The following is an 18321-nucleotide window of genomic DNA, read 5'->3' as shown; positions in this document are numbered from 1 at the left end:
CCCAGAACAGCCCCTGCCTCTGTGCTGTAGTTTCAAAACAGGCAACCTAAATAGTACGTTTCGTCTATATAGCCCAGCACGCCGTGATCAAAGGTCGCAGCGGTCAAGGTGCTGAGGCTGGTGATTGCCTCTGGGTGGGTTCGTCCGGAGGAGTCGTCATAGTGGAGGTAAAGCTGTCAGCGTGTGTGTGTGTGATAGTGGCTAAGCCGAGCCTCCCGTGTCAGTGTGAGTGATCTACAGCCGAGTTCAAAGGACAGCAGCCCTACCCTTGAGTTTTCCAGTGAGAGCGGAGCTGCCTTCTTTATCAGGTGCAGGTTCTGCTGGGAGTCGGCCACTGCAGCCTCAGTCAGCCTGGGAAACACTCTGTTTTGTTTTTTTGTTTTTTTTCCTCCCCACCACCGGTCAGAGCCAAGATGCCCAAGACGGTAAGACTCCTCTCATGCATGATATTTAACATGACAACAGAATAATTAAACATGTCACCAGCTTCTTTCCTCCTGGTTTAAGTTAAGTTGAACTAAATCTTATGAGCCTGTTGACATAAATTCACCTCATTAAGGGTTACTGAACTGGTTATTGAAAAGCTGTGATATTAACATGAAAGAAATTAATATAGCAGTGACCACAAAGCAAATTCTGTTTTGAGTGACTTTCTTTTCTACTTTTTTTCTGTATTCCCAGCATGTTTCTGTGTTGTACAATATTGATTCAGTATCTTGCCTTTGTTAATATATTCTGCTCAAACTTGTGAGCTCATTCCAAGAGGCACCTAACCTTCTTGGCTCTTACTCATTAACCAAAAGTAGAGTTTGACCCATACAGCATGCATTCATGGCAGTAAAATACTACTTGACAGCTAGAACTGGCTCGTGTGTTGGCTGTGTGGCCTTGCATAACGGATGATAATCAAGGGAATTACCCTCGATGACATTGGAGTTATTTCCAAATGTCGAGAGTGACTTTCAGCCACAGTGCATGACTGTAGGGGGTTTAATGAACTTTCACTTGCTTTTTTTTCACTGCATTTGAACTTGTCAGTCAGTCAACTAAAACCAGCTTTCCATCCGGGGTCACAGGACTGTTTCCGATCAGTTTAACGGAGCCAAAATGTCCTGATGCCCTGTAAGCGTCCTGAATGTCCACAATCAGAATTCCTCAAATATACGGCATTAGTCTGTGGGAAAACTGCGATAAGACCGGCCTGTGGTCTACATTACGACTACAACTCTGCTCTCTTATCGACGCTCCAAGGAGAAACCCTCTCCAGGGGGGTCATGCTGACATCCGTCTTAAGTTTGTGTGACGTTGCTCTGACTTGATAAACCTATGAAGACTGCTGGAAGATGCTGCAAACATGTGAAGCAGCGTATGTGGTGTTTTTAGGTATATGAATGAATGAATGAATGGAGCAGATGGCATTACAAGGAGAGATTTGTAATTATGATGTGTGTAAAGAGAGACCAGGCAACAAAAAAGTGTGATTCCAGTATCAGTCGAGTGAAAAGGCCTTGCAAACGGTTTTGTTGATGGAGCAACTGGTGGATAACCTCTTCCATTATGGCATTATCCCACGTGCTTGAGTTCATAAAAAGGCCGAATTGTGGTGGCTAGCATGAAGGAATGCATTACCTGCACAGAATCACGGAGGGTGGAAACAGTCGAGAACATGATGGAGGCTCTATAAACGGATGTTCCAGTTTTTGTTGCCCAAGTTTCAGTGGGTTTATCTTTATAGCACCTGGGGCGTGCTCTAGTGTAAGTTCATAAATGGTTGTGTAACTGCTGCAAGCCCCAGGCCTTCACGCACTCAGAGGTCATGGAGACATTTATGAAACTGTTATACATGCAGGTGTCATGTAGGAGATCGCTTAAAAATCCTCCTTTTTGGAGTTGAATTGTGGAAACACTGATTATGAACATATTGCCTTTAAATATGGCAGTGCGTTTTGGTTAATCAGTGTGAAATTGATCTCTGTTGCTGTGACTCACCTACAGTGGTGAAGTCTAAAGGCAACTTGGCAAGTAGTGACCGTTTTGATATTTTAATCTGCTTCAGCGCAACCTTGTGGCACCTTGCAAGGGTAGTCCAAAGTCTAATGAGATAGCAGGCAATTATGGTTTATGAACAATCCACCCCACAGCCACACATACAGGTATTGTTCAAACAAATAGCAGCATTATTTATGCTTAGTTTATCTTCGAAGTAATATGCATGAAGAGGTCATTTGGATGTAACCTTCAAAAGAATAAGATGCAATATGTTTGAACAGTTGCAGGTTTAAAGGAATATTTGGGCCCTTTTTCCATCTTACCCAGACTGAGCCAAGATGATCAAGATCATTTTCACTTCTGCACGTCCACTAGTTCAGCTCCTGTGGATAGCATTTTGTGTTATCTTAGCATAAAGACTTGAAGTCTATGGGAGTCATTAGCCTCACTCCATCAAAGTGAAAAAATAAACCTTCTTGTCTGGGTAAGTTAAAAAAAAAAGTATTTGGTCTAAAATGTTGGAGTATTCATTGATGGAAAAGTGCTATAAGTGAGAGAAATACCAAGTTGAGGGCAGGGAAGTATATAAATTCTTCTTCAAGATTATATCAAAAGCTGAATGCTGCGACTGAATGTAAAGCAGAGGCTCAAAACAGAAATCCTCAGCTGTCAGGTGACTAAAGAACGAGCTTTTTGCTGCAGGTCAATGTTCGCGTCACCACCATGGATGCAGAGTTGGAGTTTTCCTTCCATCCCAACACTGCAGGGAGGCAGCTCTTTGAACAGGTCAGTGTGCCACACATCACTGTTTCCTTGTGAACCATTTGTGCATATTCATAGATTTCATACAAGCTGGGAAAATTTCCTTCCCCAACCTCGGTTTTATGAAACACTTTTCAAAACCACAATGGATACACTGTGGTTGTGGTCGAGCTGAAAACAAGGCTGGTTTCCCAGTTCCTGAAAAGTGATTGAGCATTCTGCTTGTAACATCTCCTGCTCCTCCCTGTGTGTGTGTGTGTGTGTGTGTGTGTGTGTCAGGTGGTCCGGACCATCGGACTGCGTGAAGTCTGGTACTTCGGGCTGCAGTTCGTGGACAGCAAAGGCTTCATCACCTGGCTGAATTTTGATAAAAAGGTAAAGCTGTGTGTGGTCGGATGTGTTCCTGTGAGCCGCTGACAAGTTTAACTGAGAATAAGAAACCACTACAAATTAAATAAACCATAAATAAATAAATAAATAGAATAAGAAATCCATATTTCTATTTTCTCTTTTTCCCATCCACTCTACTGCACTTTCCTTTACCATATTAGACTATACTATACTCTCTTGTACTCTACTATAATCTACTTTATGATGCTCTATTTAACCCTACAGTGTTCTTTTACAGTGGTTATTGAGCTTTTTTCAATAATGTACCCCCTTTGAATTTTTTTCAGCCCAGTACCCCCTGACCAATGCAAAAAAAAAAAAAAAAAATTGCAGAAAAAAAAGCCAATATAGAGTTTCAATCCATCACCATCAGTGTCTGAAACAACAACCTGATACTGACAATATTTTATTTTCTGATTTTCTCCTTTTTTTTCCAACCACAAATCCATTTTCTTAATTTTTGTCTTGGCTTTATCTTGAACTTATATAGCATTGTTTAATTATTTTAGGAATTATGCCTGATTGATATTTTTTAAATCAACACGAGGAGTGTTTTTTAAACTTACTAGAGGTATGCGTACCCGCATTTGAGAACCACTGTTCTACTGTATCATACTCTACTCTACTTTTTTATACTCTTACATTATTCTACTCAACTTAAAAATACTCTACTCTGCTGTGCTTGATCATACCTGAGTATATCATCCTAATTTACTCCACTGTCCTGTATCATAGTCTGTTCTAACCTATTCTACTGTTCCCACCAAGGGGAAATTCAAAATGACGCAGCAGCAGTAGCAGTAAGTTAAGATCAAAGCCACAAATACAATAAAAAGGAAATAAAATAGGAATAGGAATAGGGAACTATAGATCTCTATACATGTGCAGTATGTGTGTGTGTGTGTACATAGTGTATTGATACTACTGTCTATCCTGCTCTCTGTTTTACTCTCCGTCGCTCAGGTCATCGCCCAGGATATGAAGAAGGAGACTCCGCTGCAGTTCAAGCTGCGGGCTCGGTTTTACCCCGAGGACGTGGCTGACGAGCTGATCCAGGACATCACGCAGAAGCTCTTCTTCCTGCAGGTGAAGGAGGGCATCCTGACGCAGGAGATCTACTGCCCTCCAGAGTCCGCCGTGCTGCTGGCCTCCTACTCCGTCCAGGCCAAGTTTGGGGACTACAACAAGTTTGTGCACCAGCCCGGCTACCTGTTGTCTGAGCACCTGCTGCCCAAGAGGTGAGGGCGAAGAGTTCAGGGAATGCATGAGCAACCTGAGACATGAAAGTGGCAATCTGAGAGATGTATAGTTGTTATTTTTTTTGTGACTTCTTTGGTTTCTGCACTGCACTTCCCAGAAATAACCTGTCCATCAAACAGTGTGGCCATTGCTGCAATGTCTTTTCCATTAGATTTTTGCATATAGGTTGAATCAGTATTCTGTTACACCAATCAGTGATAGAGGAGAAAAATGGACATTTATTAACTAGAAAATATTACTTTAATAAAAAATGAATATGATGGTGGAAGGTGCAGGGAAGCTATAATCAAATCACTGCTCAGGTTTGGCAGTATTATGCATCAGTATTACTGTGGCTAATGCTGGTAAAGTGCCCTTGAGCAAGGCTTTTTTTTTTTTTTTTTTTTTTAAATGTCAGATAAAGCTGGAGCCGCAAAAAGTGAAAAAGATCTCCTCCACACTCAGTCCTGTCATTTCCAGCAGCTTGCCTCTTCATTGTGTGCCATTCTGGCTCCGATGAAGGTCCTCTAGACTCAAATCTTGGCTTATTAAATGTAAACCGAGTAGTTTTATGTGTGCTTTTTTTCCCCCCTCGTTGTGTGTATTAAGGAAAGATGGGAGGAAAGACACATTCCTGGCTCCTTGCATAAACGTGCAAATAAAAGCGCCTTCGTCTTAAATGTCATGTTTTCACCACAGATGGTTACACAACTCTGCTGCTACACTGGAAACCGTCCAGTCTAATGTTGGTAGTCACTCATGCTGTTAATGACTCAATTACAGACTCTCCTCTGTTTGTGCTATTACATATTCTCTATTGCCAACGAAAGGATATAATATGTTCTCTAAGGCACAACAATGCCCTATGTGTTTGATTTAACTCGGTACGTATACGCAGACTGTTTACAGTTTGACCAAATGCTTGCTGATAAGGCGTCTCTCCCCTCAGAGTGCTCGACCAACACAATCTGTCCAAGGAACAGTGGGAGGAGCGGATCCAGGTTTGGCACCAGGAGCACAGATCGATGCTGAAGTAAGTGAAGGCTGATTTACGCACAAACTTATCTCTCATCCTGGGAAACGTCTCTGCCGACAACACCTCCGTTCATTAAAACTGCAATTTTAGCCTCTTTAACTTTCATGCTGTCGTGTGTGTTTGCACCGGGTTTTTGAGATCACACACAACCTGCCACAGATTGCATTCAAAACTTTTTTTTGATTGTCACGGGACGGAACGAGTCATGCGTTGCATTGAATGAATCATGACTTTTATTCCTAGTGCTTTGAATCGTACGCTTGCCCGTTTTATTTCTTTTATTTGTTTTGTTTTATGTAAAGCATTTTGTAGCACTGGTGTCGATAAGTGCTGTATAATCATCACCATCATAATTATTATTGTTCTTTGATGGATTAGCTATTAATTCTGCCAATGCAACTCATCAATCTGCCAAAAGAAATGAAAGGAATGAATCACTCTGACTTCGACCTGAATCAACAGAAATGACTCATTTATGATTCTTAAGACTTAACTTTGTGGTAAACTGACTACTCACTATGAATTTCATCTTTCTGTCAGTGCTTTGTCATTCTATTCTCCAATTTACATCTCAGAAGAAAAAGGATAGATACATGCTTATTTTTTTGGATGTAAGAAATTGGGTGAAAGCACTTATTCAAATCTTTGACGCTATTCATGGCCAAAGATCCACACACCACCATTTAAAAAGAAAATTCACTTTCCTACAGCACGCTAGATAATTGGATATAATACCGTATATGTTGTGTTTTTTTCCTTTCATTTTTCCCACTGACTTGTCTGTGCTGAACAGGGAGGATGCCATGCTCGAGTACCTGAAGATCTCCCAGGATCTGGAGATGTACGGCGTCAACTACTTTGAGATCAAGAACAGGAAGGGCACAGACCTGTGGCTGGGGGTCGACGCCCTGGGGCTCAACATCTATGAGAAAGACGACAGGTTAGTCCGCGAGTCGGTGACTTCACTCAAAGCTAATATGAGGTCCTGGTGGTTCAGCTGACGATATTTTACTGGGAGAACAGAACAAAGTGGGCGCTCTTCTTCTTCTTGTGCAAAAAAAATGAGGTGTAGTCGGTGCACTTTGAATCATTGGGAAAACAAAACCTGAAGTCGACAATTGAGGGGCTCCAGGCACGTGAAGATAACAGGAAGGAAAATAGCAAATTATTTATTTTAATTGCTGTATCATTTTAATATATTAACATGTTTTGATCACACAGCTAAGAGCAAATGAATGAAGTGAAAGTCTGCCTGTGTATGTTACATGACCAATAAGAGGGAGATAATCTCACATCACATGACAAAAAAGAAAACAATTCGGATAACAATGATACAGTAATAATCAGTGTGATATGCTAAATATATTAATAGTGCAAAACAAAACTGGATTAGTATTATTTTGATGAGATCAGTGTCCCATTGGTATTTAGGGGGTCATTCACTCACCAGCTGTGTCGTGGGAGAAACATCGGCCCCATTGGTGGTTTCATCATCTCAAATCCATGCAGCTGAGCTTTGTTCAAATCCATTAGAAATTTATTCTAAGTACAGATCCCAATATATCATATATATCCCATTGAACTGCCCTGAAATGTGTGTAAAATGATGCACAAGATATGTAAACAATGGCATCTTGGCTTTGAATATTTCGCTCAATGTAAGTGTGAATTAAACGTCACAGCCAGCAGATACCGAATATATATGTGACATTGTTGCACAATATGGAAAACAATGTCTTTTTTTTTACCTTTGAAGCAAATTGAGGTGACAATTTAAGAAGAAATCACATCTCAGGGAGTTAAAATAATATAATAATTACAATAAAGGATTTGTAATTTATCATTTTCTGTGCTGTGATGCCCCGTTTTCTACTATGATGATAATAAATTTAATCACTTCTTACTCTCTCTACTGGTCTCTTGCACTCCTTTTCTGCTTCTGTCCATCATTTATCCAGTAAAGCAGAGATTGCCTGTAAACCTCACTGCTAGCTGAATGTTTTCAGCGTGTGTTGGGATGATGACACACCTGGAGCTCTGCAGACAGGAGGGCAACACACGAGCAGTCAGGCCTCAGTCAGTGACCCCTGCTGCCTTCCTATCGCCCAGTCAGCTGTTGCACTATCATGTTTGGCTGTTGTTTTCGAAAGGCCATTGACCCAGTTCTCTTGATTCTACTACAACATGAGTAAACTCGGGTTTGCTGCCCTGCTGTCTCTGCACCACATGTGTTAGTGTGTGCTGTGAAACCCTCAAAATTGTTCAGTTCACTGTACCTGGTGAATAAAGCGTTGCTGTTTCAGATTTGGAGAGCAAAAAAAAAAAAAAAAAAAAAATGCACCGTTACCTCTGAATGTGGAGTAATACAAATTTCCACCCCTTCTCCTTCCATCTTTCAGGCTGTCTCCCAAGATTGGATTCCCCTGGAGTGAAATTAGGAACATTTCTTTCAATGACAAGAAATTCATCATCAAGCCCATAGACAAGAAAGCTCCTGTGAGTATTTCATGGATGCGATATCTGCTGTCTAACAGTAACAGAGGCGTGCGTAAATGTGTAATCACAAGTTTGAGGGGAACACAGGCGTGCACCAAGAAGCTGCAAAAAACAGGGAACGGAAGTAAAGATGTTTGTCACCAACAGCTCATTAGAAATACTAATCCAAAGAACTTTTCCTAAAACGTCATTAAAGTCGTAGTATGTGGTTTGAGTAAGGAAAACTATTCATGGTAATACTCATAATAATCATTTGCAAAACCTGGGAATTATTGCAAGCATCTCACAATATTAGAATTTATTAGAGAACATCAAAAATGGAACCAAAAGTAAATTTAGAAGATGTTTCTTTGTATAGTAAATGTGAATGGGAAACACCAAGAAAACCCAATAAGTAGGTAATAAAATTAGATCCTTAATGATTTTGACATATTTTTAAATTTTATTTTATTTTAGTCTGTGTTATTTCATTTTCATTTCATTTTTTTATATTTTCTTTAATTTTTCTTTATTTATTTATTGCAGGACTTCATATTCTACGCTCCACGCTTGCGTGTTAACAAGCGCATCCTGCAGCTGTGCATGGGCAACCACGAGCTGTACATTCGCCGGCGTAAGAACGACACCATCGAGGTGCAGCAGATGAGGGCTCAGGCCAAAGAGGAGAGGCAGCAGAGGAAGATGGAGAGGTGAGAGGCCAAACGGCTCAAAGTCAGTAAGTCAGTAAGAGCTAAAGCCGTGGTCCAAGTCCAGTCAACATTTATGAGCGCAGAAAACTCTCCCAAACCCAAAGGCCAGAAACACAAGAATTAGGACTTGAGCTCGAGCCGTCATCAGGATGTAAACTCAGTCTTTGCTTCTCAGGGATCAGCTGGAGAGTGAGAAGAGAAAGAGGGAGGCCATCGAGAAAGAGAAGGAGGAGATGGAGAGAGAGAAGCGGGAGCTGATGAACAGGCTCTTCCAGTATGAGGAGACGACCAAGAGAGCAGAGAGAGGTGAGACCGACGTGGCCGACTTCACTTAACCTCGACTGGCTTCTACACAGTAACTTATCGGGGTTAACAAAATAAAGCAGTCCTGATTTCCCCTGTGGTGACATAAAACTAACTACAGAACATGGAGCTGCTGCCCTCTGCTGTTCGTTTGCTCGGCAAATGTGCAGAAGAGAAAGCAAAATTTTTGCAATAAAGAGTGGATATTATTCTCCTCCACTGCTCAGCCAACTACTGTCTAATGTGCATTTGACATTAACAGATGATTGTCAAGTTTCAGCAGCAATCTGTCGCTTCTGGTTAATGTTATGTGATTTTTTATTTTTTTTTTTTTTTGCATTTTAAAAGAGAGTATCCCTTATTGTCATTGTACAACGAAATGTAGAGTGCGCTGTCAGTATACATGTCATAAAAAGATAAATTATATAAATACACCACAATGTAGTGCAAAATGCAGGGATGTGCAAATAAAGCATTAATAAAAATGTAGCAAAGATGTCCAGTAGAAAAAAAAATAATAATGATGATAATAATAAACAAGTGTTTGTGCCACATTAAGCAGTAGAACATGTAGGCACTGTGTAGCCAGTAGTGGAAGACAATGCTAACCCTTCAAAACCACTGCATCAATAAATATTGTTAAAATTAAACCTTAGCGATCACAATATGCATGGCGAATGTATTATTTTATAGCTCAATAAAACTGCCCCTGAAAAGGACCAAAATTATCCCAAAAATAACATCAAGGAGGGGAAGAAAATGCTGCCTGAGACAACAAGTGCATTTCTTACCGTTTCCTGCATGTAAAACCACACGCGGTGCGAGACGTCGTCACACATCTTCACGCGCTGCTGACTTTTTTGTTGCAGAGCTGCAGGAGCAGCTGGACAGGGCCATGAGGCTGGAGGAGGAGAGGAGGAGGGTGGAGCAGGAGGCGGCCCGGCTGGAGGCTGAGAGGATGGAGGCCATAATCGCCAAGGAGGAGCTGGCCAGGCAGGCGGAGGACCAGATGAAGAACCAGGAGCAGCTGGTGAGTGTAGCAGCAATGAGAACAAGACTTAGTAAGCTCTGCGGTGTGTGTTCAGCCGGCAGGGCGGACTACAAGTTAGAGAGACCCTCCTTCAAGTATAGAGGACCCAGGTTGTGTCGGCAAGCGTGCAGCCAATTCAATAATAAACTTCTTAACTTGTTAACACAATCTGCAGCACCATCTGCTCAGCTGTGATTCGCTGCTCTGCCGACTCACTGCTGTACAAAGGATTGTAGACAATGGAGGCTGCTGGACAAACTATTTCAATGAAAGCACTGTTTTTAAATGATCTTGACTGCTTTTTTTTACTGAAATATATGCTGCCTTTTTAGCATATGACACAACATATATTACTGATATGCTGATATTTCTGCAATGAGCCGATGACTCTTTGCTGATATCAACCAGCAGGTTTTACTGAACATCTGCAGGGGTCTGACCTCTGACCTCTGAGCGTAATGAGTGTAATAGTTGGTAGACAGACCCAACGTTTCCTGGAATATCGCAAAAAATACAAATCTGTTTCAGCAGATGCGTTTACAAAAAACACACATTTTTGATTCATGCACACACTGGAATTAGTGCTTACTGCTGGAATGCATGCAAATGAAGAGAATCCTGCAGTCTGCTATTGGAACGTGACATTATTTATCTATTCAAGTAACGTTTAAAGTCTTAATTGACTGGATGAATGGCGCTGAATGGGATCACTAGTGTTTGATTTAATTTGTTGTATCAATCTCTTCATTAAGTAAAATCTCCTGCTTTGCCAGAGACCCTCTTTTGGGGAAACAGTAAAGACAACACGGTTTGTGCTTCTTCGCTCAGGCTGCAGAGCTGGAGGAATACAGCAGCAAGATCAGTCAGTTGGAGGAGGCGAAGAGGCTCAAGGAGGAAGAGGCTGACTCATGGCAAAACAAGGTGAGACTCACGCTGTCAGCACATGACTGAGGACACGAGGACAAATCAGAGGGATTACCAGGGTTTCATCCAAACATGCTGGCTCCTAATCGCTTTGGAAATTCATTTTTGTCAGCCATACGTTTTTCCTCTCTGTCCTCTTGTGGGTGTTTTTACAAGCCTCCTTTATATCTTTCCTGCACAGACTGTGTTTTATCACCTTAAAACATGTACCAATAGATTCAGAAGATGACAGCTATTTCTTTTATTTTCTCCTCCTGGTATCATGGCTTCAGTCAGAATCTTGGTGCAAGAGCAGGTCTAGATGGGGTCAAGACCGAGCCCAGAGCAAATTAAGGCCTAAATCAGCCGATGAACAATTTGAAAATCTAAAAATAAGGCGTTTCTTAAGGATCAACAAAGAGCTGGCTCTACCTTCAGATCCTCTTTTGTATTTAACCCTTCAAATGTTCAGTGTGTCAAGAGTTGCAATCAGTGCAAAAGAGATTTGAAGCGCATTACATGCATAAGTTTCTGCAGATGAAATCCAAGTGGTGCGTAGTGCAAGCAAGAGAATACTACAAACATCAGTAAAATTTATATATATTTTCTACTGGGAAAAATGTAAAAAAAAAAAAAAAAAAAATCTAAATAAAAAGTCAATACACACCCAAAAAAAGGCAACTTAAATTAGGCACGGGTAAGTCAGACATGGGGCGTCCTGACCTCCAGTGCACCCTCTCTCCCCCCTCCCAGGCTAAGGAGGTGCAGGAGGATCTGCTGAAGACAAAGGAGGAGCTGCAAATGGTGATGACCTCTCCTGCGGCGCCCCCTGCTGCCGCTTCCTCCTCCTCCTCCTCCTCGGACAGCGAGAGCGACCACGAGCACAGCGAAGAGAACAGCACCTACAGCGCCGAGCTGCAGTCACAGGGCATCAACGACCACCACGAGGAAGAGGAGCGTCTCACCGAGGCCGAGAAGAACAAGCGCCTGCAGAAACAGCTGCAGGTGAGTCCAGGTGGAAAATGTCACTTTCTACAGTCTTCCTGAGCTGCACTGCTGCTAAACCCTCAAGAAAAGTCTGATAAAGAGGGTCAGACTTTGACAGCAGCTCCTGTTGTAAAACTAAATTTAAAAGAAAACCTGATCTCAAATGTTCTTGAAATCTGGTAAGAGATGACAACAGTTTAGCTTTAGTCAGTTCAAGTAACCTTGCAGTACACAGTATGTCTTCAGTCATCTGAATACTAAACTTACAGTGCACATGTTGTCATTGTTTTTGATTTGATTTGAGAAAAAAACAGCTTGCCTATATCTCACTGCGCCAGCAAGTGTCACTTAAAAAAATGCAAAAAGCAGAATTTAAAAAATCAGGCGATCATTTGGTGCACACGCTAAATCTCGTCACTTCTGCTTGGTCTAAAAAGAGAAATTTTCACCGCCTTTTTGGACAGTTTGGCAGTTTTTGAAGCGGAGTTGTTCACATTGGGGATTACAAGGCCCTTTACCATCTACAAACACAAAATGTATTTCTAGCCTCAGAAGCCCAGAGTGAAAAACTCCTGCACTGATTTGTCTATCACTGTCACCCTTCAGCTAAGTCTATAACCTACAGCTGAAGGTAAACCTGCTTGGGCACATTCTCCAGTGGCAGTTAAATTGCATTCTGGGAAATGCAGGAAGTCACTGACTGAAGTAGAAGCACAGCTGAGGAAAAGTGGGTACACTTAAAAAAAAAAAAAAAAAAAAAAAGGAAATTTCACATTTTGACACAAAATTGCTCCTGGAATCCAGTGAACAAGACTGGTTATTGATAAAAATGTATCTGTAGGTGGATGTTAGGGTTAGGGTTAGGGTTAGGGTTAGGGTCATAAATGTGGTTTAATTTTTTCCCCCTCTGACAGGCCCTGAGCTCGGATTTGGCAGAAGCCAGAGATGACAGCAAGAAGACGAAGGACGACGTGCTCCACGCAGACAACGTGCAAAAGGGCCGCGACAAGTACAAGACTCTGCGTCAGATCCGTCAGGGCAACACGAAGCAGAGGGTCGACGAGTTTGAGGCCTTGTAGAAACCTCAGAGATGTCAAGATCTCCTGACGGCGCCACATACCTCATGGAAGTCCTGCTCAGCATTTCTTAATTAAAAAGTGAAGTAATTCCAGCCAAACCTGATCTGAAAGACCCAGAAAAGTTGATGTGGCTCATCGCAAAATAGTACCTCCATGATGTGTTATTGGCAAGTCTGTTGGAAGTTTTACTTGAAAGCACTGTGGTTATATATAAACATCTATATCTATATATAGGTATAGATACAGATTTAGCTGTTTTGTTTTGTTTTGTAGAACTGAAACAACTCCAGCATGCTGTGTAGTTCTATAAAATGTAGACAAATAAGAACAAACTGTTTTCGCCATATCTTTTCTTAACATAGAAACAAAAGTAGTATGTATCTTTCAGTGTACTATAGATATGATTTATGACATGACAAATGATCCTGAGGGAAAGGTCTTGTAATTCCAGTTTGCGGTTTCATTATCATGCCAAACAGTAGTGTTTCCTACAATAATATGTCTGCCCTGTATGCTATCAGTGCCACATGCGCCTATCTTTATAAATGTCTTATTAATAACAGTTTATTTAACTTGTTTTAATGTGCTCTACATCTGACATAATTAAGAAATGAATGGGTTTTTATTGGAGAGGATGCCAAAGAATTTGCCTCAACATTTTTGCTTTTATCACACATATCACATCTTATTGCTAGGAAGAATTTAAACATGTTTTTGAAGCCCACTCTCACTTGAACTGACTTCCAAAGGGAGTGCAAAAAAATTGCCCAGCATATTGCCAACCTTTAATACAAAGCCATTTTTATCAGATAGAGTCTATATAATCTGATTTTCTATAGCAAAGTACTTTGTGAGTAATATTTATGGACCAGTATGAACACAGCTTTGAATATAACAGCAAGAGAACAATATCAGTGATGACTTGGTAATAAATAGCAAATGGTGCAGATGTAAGACTACATGCATAATATCTCATAAACAATGCTCTGTCCCATGCCATAAAATAAAATATATATTTAAAGAATGCGTTTACTCTCATGTATTTTCTCTCTTTTGCTGCCACTCCTGTTGACAAAAGCTGTACCCAAGTTTTATTTGAGCCCACTGCGAGGAGGATGTGTCTTTGTAATATTTACTCATAGGACGGAAGGGCAATCAAATTACGTTGCCAGACAACTTGTGAAACCCAGAGCCCTCGTCTGTTTGAACTGCCACTGAGTAAATATTGTATCCGTGAATGAAAGTATGAATCATGCTAAGTAATATTTGAACACGTTAAGGAGTACTCGTTGGGAGGCTGGAAGCAGACACTCTGTTGAGGAGTATAACCGGTTTTTAAAGGTGACAAAATGTTTATTCTGCCCTCAGGGAGGCTGGGCTGCAGCCCGTGTGCGCGCTGTGCACGGAGATCCGCTTTTTTTTTTTCCCGCAAGACGTTTTTGGATGAAAGTAAAAAAAAAAAAAAAAGGTGGAAATAGCTACTTTAAAAACTCTTTTTGAGAATCTGTGGGGTTGCCCTCTGTTTCATCTCTGCACAATCTAAATATATGCCGGTGACAAATAGTCCAAATACAGTAGCACCCAACTGTGATGCGGGGGTGGTGCTGAAATAACAGCTCCCAATCAATGTGCGCGTCTCCAAAGTCCCAGTGTTGGATCCTTCTTCCGCCAAGGAGGTCGCAGAGTTTCAGCTCCCACCTGCAAGGAGGCAAAACTCAACCGAGAGTGTGTTTAACATGAAGAGGCAAAACGCAAGGACTCTCGCCCTCATCATCAGCATCCTCACCTACCTGGTGGTCGGAGCGGCCGTCTTTGACACCCTGGAGTCCAAGCAGGAGAAAAGTCAGCGGAGGAAGCTCGACGCCAGAAAATATGAACTCATGCGCAAATTCAACTTGACCAAAGAGAACTTTGACGAACTGGAGCTCGTCATTCTGCAGCTGAAACCGCACAAAGCCGGGGTGCAATGGAAATTCGCCGGATCCTTTTACTTCGCCATCACTGTGATAACGACAATAGGTGGGCGCCGGTCACTATTTAACACGTTAAAAGGGCGGAATCGCATTTGTGATTAGTTTGAGGCTGACTGTAGTCCTTGAGATGATTTTTCTGGCATGAGGAGGTTAGGTCATTTCGGGTGATCCAAGGACAAAAACAAGGGCATGGGTTTTATGGTTTTATCTTGTGTTTACAGTGTCTCTATCAGCAGTAATGGATCACTCTGGGAGACATGAAAGGCTGTTAGTCCGGTCAGTTTGATTAGTGTGGCAGGGTTTGGCATTAGGGAGAACACAGTGACTGTGAGTGGTGCTTTGGAGCTCAGAGTTTGCTTTAATTCCTTCGCTGTGGATTTGACTCATGCAACAGTTTTGAAAAAATGCTCGAGCTATCTTGCCAAGATAAATCAAAGCAAATGAGGAACTTTGCCTCAGCATTAACAAAACAGAGAGCTGGCAGAACAAAAGAATGAATCTTATTCTGTTTGTGTAGTAGCTGTAAAGATGTAAATGTCTGCTGTCTTTCCATCCAGGCTACGGCCACGCGGCTCCCAGCACAGACTCAGGGAAAGTGTTCTGCATGTTCTACGCCCTCCTGGGGATCCCGCTCACCTTGGTCATGTTCCAGAGCCTGGGGGAGAGGATCAACACATTTGTCAGATACCTGCTGCACCAAGCCAAGAAGTGCCTGGGAATGCGTCAAACGGAGGTCTCCATGGCAAACATGGTGACTGTGGGCTTCTTCTCTTGCTTGAGCACCCTGTGTGTGGGGGCCGTGGCGTTCTCCCACTGCGAGGGCTGGAGCTTCCTTCACGCGTTCTATTACTGCTTCATCACGCTCACCACCATCGGCTTTGGTGACTACGTGGCCCTGCAGAAGGACCACGCGCTGCAGAACGACCCCCGGTACGTGGCCTTCTGCTTTGTCTACATCCTGATGGGCCTGACGGTGATCGGGGCTTTCCTCAACCTGGTGGTGCTTCGCTTCCTGACCATGAACGCCGAGGACGAGCGGAGGGACGCCGAGCAAAGGGCTCTGCTCTCTGGCGGCAAGCTCAGAGGAGAGGTGGCTCGTCTGGTCCCGGTCTCCGCCTCGACCTCCTCCACGCCTGTAGGTGACGACAGTGCAAAGGCTAAAGATTTGAAAGGTGTCTACACTGAGGTGCTCCATTTCCAGACAATATGCTCCTGCCTGTGGTACCGGAGCAGGGAGAAGCTGCAAGGCTCCATCCCAGCCATGATCCCTCAGGAACTGACCTTCTCCGATGCCTACTTGCAGCAGAACAGTAACTGTCCTCACTACGTGGAGCCTGGATCGACAGGCTGTGTGTGCAGTCCACGTCAGTGCACAGACATAAGCGCCATAACGACAGGCCTACACATTCTCTCTCCGTTCAGGGTGTTCAAAAGACGCAGCTCTGTCTAGCCTCTCAACACAGCAGGTTTCAGTACAGCACAATACAGTCAACACCGACGGGTGAATAATAGCTGCTTGGCGGTCCTTGCAGCAAAGACATGAATACAAGTAGATGTTTGTGGTGCTATAATCCCAGTAATCCAACAGTAGAACGTGCAAAAGGGGAAAACACTCACTGGAAACAGCAAATTCATAGTCAAAGATTTATTTGAGCCAGCATAGCAAGTGGCGATTTGACTCGAGCTCGTTTTCAGGGTCGTGCGGTGTGCATTATCAGTGGCGTAGCCACCGGGAAACCATCCAGGTTACCACACATGCAGACATAATGCAGTCTGTGTGCAGTCCACGGCTCCAGGACACATGTAGCTGATAGTGTAGGATCTTGAGTGGTGACATCAGTCGCAGGCTGGCACTGCCAGGTGGTTTGGTTTCTCCAGAACTCTGCCCAGAGCAGCTACTGGTCCTTTTCATGGTGTTTCCCATGTGCTGCTTCTATCAGTCCTTCAGAGGCCAGCACAGACACACACTCTGGCCATCCAGGTACTTGTGAGGTGCAGCGAATGCACTACCGATGCTGCCCGTCAAACTTTCACCTCTTATCATTTCATTGTTCATGTGCTGCAGAGACAAGAATATGAAAAAGCTGACATTTTGGCTCACTGATGTCTATCAAAGTGTATGGCTGGGGTGTAAGAGCTGTTTTTGTACCTGTTTTTTTTTTTTTTTTCCTGCTTTGCTTCTCTGTGTGCATCTTTTTGACCTGAAGGACTGTGCAGCTTCACAGAACTCAGTGCCTATCAAACAAAACATCAGCTATCCAGATGTGAAGTGTGCAGAGCGGCCTAAATCACATCTGGACCAAATAGTAGATGCAAGTGATTCTTAGTATTTGTTTCAGCCTGTTTCGTAGTGCCAGATGGGAGGGGTTTGCCATATTAAAGGGTAATAGGCAAGTTGTAAATCACAGATAGACCTAATTACACTCGAGTGCATTGACTTTCACTTATCATAACCTTATTGTTTTAAAAGAAAAGTCCACCCTACAAGCAGCTGTTGACAATGTACTTTGCATTTCTGGACACACTTCATTGTATAGTGATGTTTTTTTTTTTTTTAATCTTATTCATATGGATAACTGGCCAAAAGGAGATGATGTGATGGCTTGTTAAGGTATTTCTAGTGCAGCTGCGAATGTTTAATTGCAGAAATTTGTTTAGTAGTAAATGCCAGGTTTTGCTGTCAGTCCCTCAGAATCAAAGAGCAAGGAGGTTTTTTTTTTTTTTCCAACATTCACGACATCTGCACCAACATTCAACAATAAATAATACAGGGAGAAATCCATCAGGGGCCAAATTCTCCACCACCGTAGCCTGAATAGACAAGAATGCGATGCAGCTGCAAGACGTGCTGTGTTTTGAATAAGAGATAAGGCCGCTGTGAGTTATACTTACCCGTTTAACCCACAAAACGTTCAGGATAGTCGTCTGGGGTTGTCAAAGGGCATTCTGGGACGTTTAGGACATCACTAACAGAGCTAGAGGTAGACCAGGCAGATTTAAGGTATGTGGATACACCAAAAAAGCCTACGATATTGGTTAAAAAAAACAACTCCTTGCACATAAATTGATGATATCTAACAGTGCTGAGCTTTTCATGGTTGGATTTCCCCTTAAACATTATAGCACTTATTATATTGGCCAAGGTCAATAAAGCCAGCCACACCTGGTTGGAACAACATCTATATACAAAAAAAAAAAAAATTACTTGCAAAAGCTATTCGGTCTAGATCTGCACTCTACTGAGAAACTATGAAGGGGTCGAGTCCACATCCAGGAAACAGACTTGTTGTGTTACTTCGCCACATGTATGTAGAAATAGATACTGTTTGCACATGTTAATGAAAGGGAGATAATGACTATGATGCATTCAGCTTTTGGTAATTAAGAATAACTGACCCGGAGTACGACAGCCTACATTTTATGCAAGTACTGTATTAGATTTAAT

General features: G+C 42.4%; 2 protein-coding genes across 2 annotated transcripts; both read left to right on the top strand.

The window, feature by feature from the left end:
• The first annotated feature begins 413 nt into the window (after nt 1-413).
• ezra (ezrin a) lies at nt 414-13824 on the top strand. The gene is made up of 13 exons (XM_030082066.1): nt 414-425; nt 2692-2775; nt 3031-3126; nt 4105-4379; nt 5330-5413; nt 6210-6356; nt 7816-7912; nt 8438-8601; nt 8777-8907; nt 9774-9934; nt 10763-10855; nt 11591-11842; nt 12739-13824. The coding sequence occupies exons 1-13, from the start codon at nt 414-416 to the stop codon at nt 12901-12903; spliced, it is 1761 nt and encodes a 586-aa protein (XP_029937926.1). The 3' UTR covers nt 12904-13824.
• An 815-nt stretch (nt 13825-14639) lies between these two features.
• kcnk3b (potassium channel, subfamily K, member 3b) lies at nt 14640-16326 on the top strand. Its single transcript, XM_030082067.1, has 2 exons — nt 14640-14922; nt 15434-16326. Exons 1-2 carry the CDS (start codon nt 14640-14642, stop codon nt 16324-16326), a joined length of 1176 nt encoding a protein of 391 aa, XP_029937927.1.
• The last annotated feature ends 1995 nt before the right edge of the window (nt 16327-18321 follow it).

Source organism: Myripristis murdjan, chromosome 22 (assembly GCF_902150065.1).
Source record: "Myripristis murdjan chromosome 22, fMyrMur1.1, whole genome shotgun sequence".
NCBI classification, from domain to species: Eukaryota; Metazoa; Chordata; class Actinopteri; order Holocentriformes; family Holocentridae; genus Myripristis; species Myripristis murdjan.
This window is presented reverse-complemented; position numbering and strand designations above follow the sequence as displayed.

Bases quoted from the DNA above. Each gene is read 5' to 3' on its own strand.
- ezra (XM_030082066.1), top strand. The intron at 3,127-4,104 runs GTAAAGCTGTGT...TCCGTCGCTCAG, and splicing joins GGCTGAATTTTGATAAAAAG to GTCATCGCCCAGGATATGAA. The intron at 9,935-10,762 runs GTGAGTGTAGCA...TTCTTCGCTCAG, and splicing joins TGAAGAACCAGGAGCAGCTG to GCTGCAGAGCTGGAGGAATA.
- kcnk3b (XM_030082067.1), top strand. From the start codon at position 14,640: ATGAAGAGGCAAAACGCAAGGACTCTCGCCCTCATCATCAGCATCCTC. The intron at 14,923-15,433 runs GTGGGCGCCGGT...CTTTCCATCCAG, and splicing joins CACTGTGATAACGACAATAG to GCTACGGCCACGCGGCTCCC.